This window comes from Brachycentrus maculatus, unplaced genomic scaffold, assembly GCF_059751285.1.
Source record: "Brachycentrus maculatus isolate JH-2025_06_01 unplaced genomic scaffold, ASM5975128v1 h1tg000098l, whole genome shotgun sequence".
Lineage (NCBI taxonomy): Eukaryota > Metazoa > Arthropoda > Insecta > Trichoptera > Brachycentridae > Brachycentrus > Brachycentrus maculatus.
Window position 1 is genome coordinate 177,223 of NW_028280852.1, and position 12,748 is coordinate 189,970.

General features: G+C 30.2%; 1 protein-coding gene across 1 annotated transcript in view; it reads right to left on the reverse strand.

The window, feature by feature from the left end:
- Positions 1-12,748, reverse strand: part of LOC148310368 (papilin-like) — a 173,995-nt gene that overhangs the window by 97,386 nt on the left and 63,861 nt on the right. The window contains exon 2 of the mRNA XM_088258561.1: positions 8,043-8,204. Coding sequence (XP_088114687.1) covers positions 8,043-8,068 — 26 coding nt within the window. The 5' untranslated portion in view covers positions 8,069-8,204. The remainder of the gene's footprint in view (positions 1-8,042; positions 8,205-12,748) is intronic.

Consider the following 12,748-nt stretch of genomic DNA (forward strand, 5'->3'; position numbering starts at 1 on the left):
GGTTAGGTTTTAACCATAGCCAACGGGTATTAAAACGTAAATATAAGTTAACGAATGTATAACAAAGAATGAAAAGCTGGCCATGACTATAATGCAACTATGTAAAATAATGTTAAATTAGAAATAAACACACAATTATTGTCTCGTAGTAAATATATATTAATTTTAAGTATTTAAATTACCAGAAAAAAGGTTAGTAATCTAAACATATTATATACATATTTATGATAACAACATCAAAGTCGCCGTTTTTATCGCGATGTTTTACAACTCGCTATGAGTAGGTATGAAATAAGTGTTTATTTTTATGTTTGTATTCTTCATATAATACTTTGACACATTTCTACCTATTTTTTCTAACGTGGGTAATCAATTCAGTTAAACAGTTTATTTTATTTCCATCAAAAACATAATTTCAAAGAAAATAAAGATAAGTATCCTTTTGAATTAAAGTTAAATACATTATGTTGAATCCATTAAACTTTTTTTTTAAACTTTGAAATTCACTGTTAAATTCTGTGGGGCACTCGTACATCAATGTATTTTAAAAATTTATAACATCAAAGTTTTTTGTTATTATTTCAAATGTTGAGTCCGTAAGTTTATGAGATTCACACTTTGAATTGCAAAATGAATTATTTGAATACAGAATTGTGTACGTAACATACAATGAAAAAAAAAACAACAAAATATAGTGAAATTTGGAATAAATAAATAAATACATATATACATACGCATAGAGATTTTTATTATATTTCAATTATTTTTTCGCACCCAATGGTGCATAGGGCACTGCATCGTATTGACGCAATGTTATCTTGATCGTTAATTATATGATGGCAAGGTGATCACTCCTGCGCTTCAGGGACCAGTCCAGAGTAATATTAAATAAATATTTTTTTAAACCCTTATCCGCACCCCAATGGTGCATAGGGCACTGTGTCATATAAACGCAGTGTTATCTTGATCGTTTATACATGAAGGAAAGGTGATCAGCCCTCCGCTTCAGGTACCAGTCCATGGTAATTTTGAATAAATATTACAGTGAAAAAATCACCTATATTTATTTTACCCCCCTTGGGAATCGAACCCGGGACCTTCAGAACGGTGGCCGAGCGTGCTGACCATTACACTACACTACTAGAGTGTAAAATCACTAATATTTATTCTCACCCCCCCCCCCTGGGAATCGAACCTGGGACCTCCAGAACGGTAGCTAAACACGCTGACCATAACACCACGGAAGCGGACAGAATTATGTTACTGATTGAAATATAAATTTCATTTCAGTAGTTCTCAAACATTTTTGGTAACGTAAGATTAAATATTTTACGGAGCTCTAAAATAAGTAAAGGCTGATTTTATGTACATTGCTTTATCACTCCCTTCATCACACACACACACTCCCACTCTGCCTAATGGAGGACCAGGGGTCCGAGTAACACACTTTGAGAAACGCTGGTGTATTACTGGTAGTTCGTCGCAGTAATCAAGGATATCTTTTGAACGGAGTTTTGAATTGGACAATAAGATAATTCGAGTCATACTTAGTGAATGATGATAAATGGTAATGGATTTCTTCTAATAGATATACCACACAGTAAGTTGTTCATAATAACATAACTAACTTAAATTTATTTGAATATCCACAACAGAGGCTAGTAACCAATGGTAATTTCTATCTAAGACTTTTTAAGGCGGTAGAATATACGTTTGCTTTATTTATATAATTATCGTATAAATTATTGACTTGATACAATAATTAATTGATTGGTTTGCTTATCGTTCACTCCTTTCAAGAACGTCATATTTCAAAAATCGTAAATTTTCAGTTGTGCATGTTTTCGGAATGCCCAGAAAATTTACTATATTCCAGCAAAAGTGGCATATTTTTATTTAATATTTACCCGCTACAAGGCAGAAAGTGTTGTTTTTGCATTTTGAAGAAAAGGTATTGTTTAATTTTTTTTAAATATACTAAATATTTTTCAAATGGAGAAAAAAACCTTCAGGTTTTACCTAAAAAGATCTGTTGCACAGTAAAAAGTTCAATTAAAGGCTTGATATTTATTTTTGATACATTGTATTATATTTTTAAACTTTAAAAACGATCTCCTGAAAAATGATTTTTTTTTATTTATGACGTTCTTGAAAGGAGTGAGCGTCATATGCTCAGAGAAGCAACAGTATATTTGCTAACGGAGGCCACTGTAGACTTTTTTTTAGGTGTTGCCAGATAAGAGTGTTCCACATTTTTATCTTATAAGTTTTGATCGTGTGTAGAATGGTGAACGTCACTCACACGTGTATAAAAATATCACTTGAACCAGCCAATGACAGACCGGAAAGCTCTCTAAAATCCGGGCAACCATATTTTTCTTCATCGTATTGAGATGAAAATATAAATATTTGCAATATCACCTGTTGATGAAAATATCTGTAGATCTCGAAACTAGTCGTGTTTACATCAATAAACTCCAAAAGTGGTTTTATGGAAGTATTTTATTTCTATACAAAATTACGGTTATACATCTTACATATACGTATGTGTATACTTATATGTATGTAGGTAGGTACCTTGTTATAAATAATTCTTCTTAGAAAATATAACACTTGTTTTATACCACAATTTTTTTTCATTTTTTTTATTTAAACATGACGAAATTGTTTCGAGAACCTCTGTATTTCTCGAAACTAGTAATGTTTTTTAGTTTATGGGCATATGTTGCCGTGTTTCGTGATCACGTTAAGGGATCACGTTTTTTAGTAAAATGAGGGAATGCCAGAATAAAATTTAAAGAATGTTTTTTCTCACAGTTAGTCGTTTTACACGAGTTATATCGCCTACAATGTTTACATTAACAAACTCAAAAAGTGGTAATATACTTATGTCATATTTTTATAAGATGTTACAATACAAATCTTACATATATGTATGAACATAAATGTTGGTAGCTACACATAAATAATTATTTTCCACAAAATATTTATTTACCAACAAAATGGTGCAACACCCCTGCAGTCAGACCACACTGAAATTAAAATCATTGGTTGCCACCAATAAATCGTTTTTTTAGGCTACAGTACTTTCGTTCATATTTGCTTTAAAATGTGTTTAACTAGACGTGTCATCTTTATACACTAACAAGAATACGAGACCATTATTTACATATTCAAATCGACAAATATTTTTTTGAAACTATTATCTGCGTTACACGCTGTAAGCTGCTTTTTGTCACTAGCTTTTAATTAAGTAGATATTCAAATGAACATTTGAGATTTATGCTTTTAAACGTACACGAATGGGTATGTTAAGCGGTAAATCACATGACGTATTTAAATTTATATTTATTTGATAATAAATTATGTAAAAAATATATTATTGTCTGTTTTTTGCGGATTCATGAATTAAACAGTTGTCATTTTTGTGGAAATACTATCAAGAAATCATTTTTTACTGGAAATACTTTCAAATGGTCATTTTTATTGTTGGAAATGATATCAAAAATCATTTTTATCAGTGGAAATACTATCAAAGAATCATTTTTACTACTGGAAATTCTATCAAGGAATTATTTTTACTAGTGGAAATACTATAAAAGCATCATTTTCAGAATATGGTTTTCACTTTGCATAATAAAGTTATGATAAATATTTAAATAAATAAAAACACTTGCATAAGACCACGTATGAGTTTATTTCTGTAAAAACGACTAGTTTTGACAACTACAGAGGTTTTCGAAACTAGTCGTTAACAGACTCAAAAGTGGTCATATAAGATGTAGAAAACATAATTATTAAAATTTGTTTATGACTATAAATAATATTGGTAAAAAAATAGCAATATAAAGTATGTGGCTGGATATAATATACATAAAAGAAAAACTAAAATCAATGATTAAAAAAATCTTTTGTTTTAAAAAAAATTAAGGTTATAAACTTGTCATGTTCAAAGAAAATATAAAATTAATTAGCTACATAAATACTACAATCAATAATTATATTAACTTAATAAATACATTTTACACCAATATCTCAACAGCTGGCTCTGCAATCAGCCGTATTTCCAAATGTTTTGAAAATTATACCGACAAACAAAAGGTCTTGAGAACATTGCATACATACAGGTTTCATAATGGGCAGAATGGTGAACGTTACACAAGTGTATAAAGCGATCGCTTAAGCCAGCCAAATGCCCGGTCGTATGCCCTGGGATGCTCAAATTCTATCTTCTTACAAATAAAGAGGAACTACACATGTTTTATATCAAGTTGAGTTACCTATAACATAGATACTTTATAAGATGAACTAGAGGTTGGGATTCGTCGTGTTTCCAACACATTATATGCCCATACTTTCTTTTATTAAATAGAGATTTTTGGGCAGATAAGACGCGAACCGCTTCTCCCATTAGCGTAGTTAATTTATAGATCTGGAATGGTTTTTAATTGATTAACCTTAATTAACGCGATCAAACCGTCCCACTCATGCGGATTAGATGGCTTAGGAAAATGTATTAAGGGCTTACAGCTGAGGACATTTAAACTCCATTTTTTTGTGTTGAAGGTGGAGAACAGCTTATCGAGAAAGGTCTTTTAAAGGTGGTTTGGGCATGCGAATCGAATAAGTGAAGAGAGAAAAGATAGTCTCGTGAAAACCACAATTACACATAAGACATTTATTGTATCTTAAAATACCTTAAAAGGAAATAATGCAAGGCTGAGATAAGATTTATCGAAAAAAATTAAGAAAGGTGTGTTGAGATGGTTTGGGAATGTAAATTTTAAAAGTGAAGAGGAACCAATGAAACAAATTTATGAGGCGAATATAGTTGGATATAGGAGCAGAGGAACACCGAAGAAAACGTCGCATGATCAAGTATTTAAAATGCTTGAAAGTGGCGAAGTCAGAAGACACTCATTGCGGGGAAGGAGCGTGATGGTAAGTTAGTTTGTAAGATATGGATAAGAATAAAAATTTATAAATATTTACACTATAAAATTTATCAACAACAAATCGCTTTTACCGCATTTATTTTATTTGACCAGTGACCTGATTTTGTCATTACCAATATTATCAGACTGGTGGGAGTGTAAACAAAATTCTATGATATACACAACGGATTGAATGTTGAAAACCATGATTTGATGTCATTTTTCAGCCAAAAAAGAGTTCCAAAATTTTGAGTAGTGTGGTTGTCAGATGTAGAATGGTGAATGTCACACGCGAATAAATCACAAAATGTCCTGTAAATACTTAGACTATATTCATCTTCATCTTTGTTAAGATGTCAATTTGGAAGAAGTTTGAAATTATTAACAAAGAAGGTGTCTGATATTGAATGTTATAATCCTTTTTACCAAAAATTGTTTTTGGCCATCAATTTTTTTTTCTTTTCTTTTAAAGATGGGAGCTGCATTTATTATGTACAAGGATTAAAGGTAATAAAGTGGATTCTTGTTTCTTCCAAATGAAAAAAATATGTTTTCTTTTAATCTGTAGTAATATCTGCTATCGACTACGCATGGGTGTTAATGACTCGCATGTATTTTGAAATGGGCGGTCAAAAAAGTGCCATAATTCTCTTTCTCTAGAAATAAAAGCCATCAAATATATAACTAGGCGTGAAGATAGTACTCAGATAAATAATTATTAAAAAATAATACAGTGTCGGTAGCTTTACACCACACTGTGGCTTCTCAAAGTACGATCAATTTGTAGCTTAGGTCGTAAATACAGAATAATCATTTTAATTTATTATAGTAATTACATGGACAAATAATTATAATTTTCTCATTTTATTTCCTGATATAATCTCTTTAAATTAAAACGTAATAAATTACTAAACTAATTGTTGCTATACTAACGCCCTGTATTGATCAATGATTCGAACGCTTGATTATTTAAGATGTTTAGTACCAAACAAAACTGTTACTGCTTAAGGCCCAGTATTCGTTAAGTTGCATTTATTTCACTGGAGACCACCGGAGAGGTCACATGTTTACTAACGCCCGATTTTTTTAAATAACTAACTAACCATCTAGCCGCTTCCCCGCAGGGGTAGGCAGAGAGAGTAGAGCGCCACACCACTCTGTCCTTGCAAACATTCTTCGCCTCTTCCACGTTCATGCATCTCCTCATACATACCCGCCGATTGTTACGACTCCTAACCTGACCACTTTCAAGTATTTGGCATACCTGATCGTGCCATGTTTTTCTCGGTCTTCCTCTGCTTCTTTTCCCGTTAACATTCGCCTCATAAATTTGTTTTACCGTTCTTACCTCACTCATTCGTTCTACATGTCCAAACCATCTCAACACACCTTTCTTAATTTTATCGATAATGCTTATCTCAGCTTTGCATTCCTTCCTTATTTCACTATTCGTACATCTATCATACATCGTTTTGTCACACATTCTTCTGAGAGATCGCATTTCGACTGCATTCAGTCTACTTTCATCCTTCTTTTGCCAACTCCATGTTTCACTTCCATACATTAGAGTTGGAACCAGGACTCCGTTGTGCACTGCCAGTTTAGCTTCCGCTGATAGGTTTTTATTTGCTATAACTGATTTCAGTGCACCATTCACTTTGTTTAAATAATGTATATTGGATATGTATATTTTTAGAACACGTATGTATAGATTTTTTTATAACTCCTTACTTTTCAATGAATCTTTTCTTTTCAAAACCATACATTTATTTCAAAGAAAAACATAATTTTACAATACAAAAATTGTATTTTAAACAAAAAATACAAAAACGTAAAATGTTATCAGGGTTTAAATAAAATTTAGGCCCAATATAGGATTAATCGCATCATAATTTTTAAAACCAAAGAGATGGATCGAAAGCTGAGAATCGACATCGTAGGAGACTAATCTCTCATAAAAATAGACCACAAGGCCTGCATCAAGAAGAAGAAGAAGAAGAAGAAGAAGAAGTTCTTGTGCACGTGGGTAAGCTTTCACAAAAACCACGATTCTTGTACCTCGCCCGATAACGGATAAATTTAGCAAATTTTAAGGTCAGTCGAAAAAACAAGCTTTAAAAAATACCATTGACCGCAGTCAATATACCAGCACCTCTGCCCAAGCGGCCAGACTATGGAATTAATTACCTCTCCTTGTAAAAAATGCACCTTAACCTATAATTTTTATGAAACGTCTGAGACGTTACTATTTGTGATTAGAATCCTAACTGTCCATCAAACCTCCTCCCATAGTTTTTCCCTCTTCCCTCATCCCTAAACTCCGTTTTTTCTTTTGCCTTCCTTATTTATTCATCAATTTGTAAATTTTGTTTTTTTTTAATGTTCAAGTACTACGTGTTGAACATTTAAAAAAAATATTGCAAATAGCTATATATGGTATCAAACGCTTTGATCAATATCGCTAGTCTTTTTTTAGTTGGCTGGAAGATATTGCTTTAAAGTCCCTTTGATATTGCTCCCTTAGCTGCTCCTAAGCTCCTTTTTTCTTTTGCCTTCCTTATTATCATCAATTTGAAATTTGTGTTTTTTTTAATGTTCAAGTACTATCTACCCTCTGATTGCAAGCAGCTATACATAGAATCAAACGCTTTGATTAATATCACTAGTCTGTTTCTGGTTGATTGAAAGATATTTTTTTCAGCATTTCTTCTCCATGTTATAATGGATAAATTTAAACGTTGTGTTTTACTCTCTCTTACTGCTCGCCGATAGTGTTTGAAGGAGACGTGTATTTACTAGTGCTTACTACTTGTTATTTTTTTTTTTAAAATTATGATTTTATGTTATAAGACTATTTGTTACAAGACTTTTTGTTTCTTTATTAGTGTATTCATTCGTGTATTTTTTATTTTTATATTAGATACTGTATATATGTATTATCTTAAAGGCTTCAGCCGTTCAATAAATAATTAAATGTTGCTTTTTAGCAATAAGCCCGTCTAGCTAGCTAAAGTGATTAATTTTATTACAATAAAAGTTGGAAGGACGCGGCTAGCGCGTACTCTGCAGTCAATGCGCCTAGGAGAACATAAGAAACAAGGATCCTACCTTAGAACGATCGTGGCCAGCTCCATGTCGGTTGTATGGCCTGCCACACCTTTGGAAGTGTTCACTCTTCACTTCACCATTTGTTGCGAAGACCAGCGAGCAACATCGACGCACCAGCACTGCACTTTACTTCATAAACCAACCGATTCCTTACAACACCATCTGAAAAAATAGGATGAGAAAATTATACAATCTGAATCGAAACAAGCACCATTTTGGCGCAAGCCAAAAACTATAAATAAAAACAAAGTCTCATTTAAGACATCTGTGATTTATTTCCGGTATTTAAAAGATGCTTACAAAGATTTAGACAAAGTCAAAATATATTGAATTGTTGGGTAATATATCCAAAATTAAACACGGTTATTGGATTGAATTCAACTTTTATTTACATACATGATATGTGACGCGTTTCGTCTTATTACCAAAGATGTTTGATGTACATTAAACTATAATTCAATCCAATAACTGTATTTACTTTTGGATACATACCCAACAATTCAATATGGAATTATACCAACTGTATGCAGTTACAATCAACAAAATATAGTAAATATAAATTTACTGGTCAAAACAAGTTTTTTTTTAAATACATCTCCTTAATACAGTGGTTGGCAAACTTATTATCCAAAAGCCTAATATTCACATTACAACGTTTAAAAAAATATTGAGAGCCAATTATTTGATTTTCCATTTTTTGATAATTAAAGTAAAGGAAGACCAAGGAAAATTTGGCACGATCAAGTATTTCAAATACTTGAAAGTGGTCAGGTCAGGAGTCGGAATAATCAGCGGGTGTGTATGAGGAAATGCATGAATGCGGAGTGGCGAAGATTGTTAGCAAAGAGAGATTGCAGTGGCGTTCTATTTTCACTGCCTACCCCTGCGGAGAAACGGTGTGATGACTCGCTATTATTCAGTTTTTACTATTTTTTTTTAATTCGTGGATGCCACCATGTGATTTTTATAAAAAGGAATTACCCGCAAAGCCTCTACGTTTAGAGGCTTTTCTGCAGGTAGGAAAGTGAGGATAGGGAAGGTAAATGTGAAAAATACTTCATAAACACCCAGACCAATTGAAAATAAATATTTCTAAAATTAATTTTGCAACTGGCAAGAATCGAATCCACGACACCAGTTTCGTAGAAAAGCGTCTACCCAACTACGCCACGGCGCTTGTCTAAGATTTCAACATTTTGGTGTGTCCAAACATCAGTTAAAAACTATGGATTATTATGGGAGTTATTTTTCATATTATTTTTGACATCTAAACATAGATGAAGAAGAATATGGAAGATATTCTTCCAGCGAAATTCTAGTAATTTAAGCACTATTTTTCGAAAATTGAACCATATATATATGTATATGTATATATATATATATATATATATATATATATATATATATATATATATATATATATATATATATATATATATATATATATATATATATATATATATATATATATATATATATATATATATATATATATATAAATATATATATATATATATATATACATATATATATATATATATATATATATATATATATATATATATATATATATATATATATATATATATATATATATATTTGTATATATATATATAAATATATATGTAAATATATATATCCAGGGTAGCATTAATTTTATATAAGGGTGTAAAATCACTAAATTGTAATATTTACAAAATAAACAAATCAACTGGGGTTAGGTTTTAACTATAGCCAACGGGTATTAAAACGTAAATATAAGTTACAGAATGTATAACAAAGAATGAAAAGCTGGCCATGACTATAATGAAACTATGTAAAATAAGGTTAAATTAGAAATAAACACACAATTATTGTCTCGTAGTATATATATATATATATATATATATATATATATATATATATATATATATATATATATATATATATATATATATATATATATATATATATATATATATATATATATATATATATATATATATATATATATATATATATATATATATATATATATATATATATATATATATATATATATATTATATATACATACATTTATATATATGAATATATATATATATATATATATATATATATATATATATATATATATATATATATATATATATATATATATATATATATATATATATATATATATATATATATATATATATATATATATATATATATATATATATATATATATATATATATATTTATATATATATATATATATATACATACATATATATATATGAATATATATATATATATATATATATATATATATATATATATATATATATATATATATATATATATATATATATATATATATTTATATATATATATAAATATAGAAGTTTTAAGAATTTGAATAGTGTGGTTGTCAATCATGGGTAGAATATTGTTAAATGTCATGAAGTATTGGTGAATGTTAAACGTGTGTAAAGCGATCACTAAAACCAGTCTATGACGGTCTTAAGCCCCGTATATGCCCAGACTTCCATATTCTTCTTCATCTATGTTGATAAGTTAAAAAAATAAAGAGTTCAATGTCCGGAATCAAACCAATATCATTTTAATTAATCAACCCGTAATTTATTATCAACGCGTTGCGATGACATATGGGAATCGCGAGTATGAAGATATGACGGAAGGAATCTGTGCTGTTGGCTGGCAAACACCGGTATATTGTAATTCATTGCAAATAAATTATTACAGATATGACAATACTGAGTTATGGCCGGAGCTTATTGAGTCGATTGATATTAAACGTTTTATTGGCGGGGCAAACTTAACACTTACGCTAATTAAGGAGCCAAATAAATTGCGCCCAGTTACAATCACGGGGTGATTCAGTGGGCGCCACTTAGATTAATTAAATCAGACTTTATAAAAGGGCATATGGTTCTAAGGATAGACGGAGGTACGTGTGTGAAAAGTGAATCTACCCTTGTAATATTATGGTAATTATAATATTTGTCTCACATTTAGAGAACTTTTTTTTAATATTATTTTTGACATCTCATCAAAAATGGAGAAGAATATGGAAATGTGGGCATTTTTAAACCAGCCTATGACGGTCGTCAGCCCCGTAAATGCCAAGACTTCCATATTCTTCTTCATCTTTGATGAGATGTCAAAAAATATTTTTTAAAATACTCCTATAATTGGAGATAATCCAGATTTGTGAATAAGTATTTGGACACACTCAAAATGTTGTAAATAGATTTTTTTATATTTACCTCAGTACTCCTTGATTGTTTATGATGCATGAATTTTGTAATTATGAAGTGAATTTTTTAAAAACTAGGTACCTGCTTTAAGAATAATACAGATATTTAGAAAGCGATATGAGTTTTTATATTTATTTAAACTAGTACCTACTCCGTGGCAGTTCATAAACCATGATATTCATAATTATAAGGTGATTTTTTTAAAACTTAGTAGGTACCTACTAAGAATTCTAAAATTCTCCTTGGTTGTTTATATACCATAATTTTCGAAATTATTTTCGTATTAATTGATTAAAAAAAAAGCTTAGTATCTACCTAGAATCACACATAGATTGAGAGGGCATGTATGAGGGTATGTATGAGGAGATGCATGAACGTGGAAGAGGCGAAGAATGTCTGCAAGGACAGAGTGGTGTGGCGCTCTATTCTCTCTGCCTACCCCTGCGGAGAAGCGGCGTGATGGTTAGTTAGTTAGTTAGTTTATTTTTATTTAAATTATTTCTCCGCGGTAGTTCATAATTATTAGTCGTTTTTTTTTAAACTTAGTACGCACTTAGAACCATACATAAATTTAGAGAGCAATTTGAGTTTTCATTTTTACTGAAATCATTACTACTTGTTAGTTCATTAACCATGATATTCATAATTACAAATATGGTGATTGTTTTAAAACTTAGTACCTACTTAGATTGATATAATGAATAAGCTTCGTTGAGTTAACTTCCTTTTGACATTATTTATGAACAATTTACCTTCACTAGGTCAAAAAAAAACGTATTTTTTAAAAGTCATTTAAAGAAAGAAAAACAAGAGGTAAGAGTGACCTTTTAGTCAATTTTTGTTACGGTATCCTCTCTTAAAGTCTCTTTAAGAGCTTAGAATAAGCTCGTATACAATTATAATGCTTAGGATAGCATACAACAAGGTATTGAACTCTGTCGAAATATTATTTTTTGGCATCTCATCAAAGATGAAGAAGAATATGGAAGTCTGGGCATTTACGGGGCTGACGACCGTCATAGGCTGGTTTAAGTGATCACTTTACACACGTGTAACATTCACCAATTCTACCCATTATTGACAACCACACTACTCAAATTCTTGGAAGTTCTATATATATGAACCAATTTAGAAACCTTGTTCTTGAATCACTAGAACTTCACTAGAGACATCTATTGGTGAGATGTAAAGAAGCTTTTTACTAAGCTGAAACTCTTTTATCACTCTCTGTCGAAATAGTTAACAAAACATAGAACAATATAAAAGTTATTTAAAAAAAAAAACTTTTCAACATTTTGAGTGTGTCCAAATACTTGTTGACAAAATGTGCATTATCTCCAATTACAGGAGTAAATTTCATATTATTTTTTGACATCTCATCAAAGATGAAGTAAAATATGGAAGCCCCGTAAATGCCCAAACTTCCATATTCTTCTTCATCTTTGATGAGATGTCAAAAAA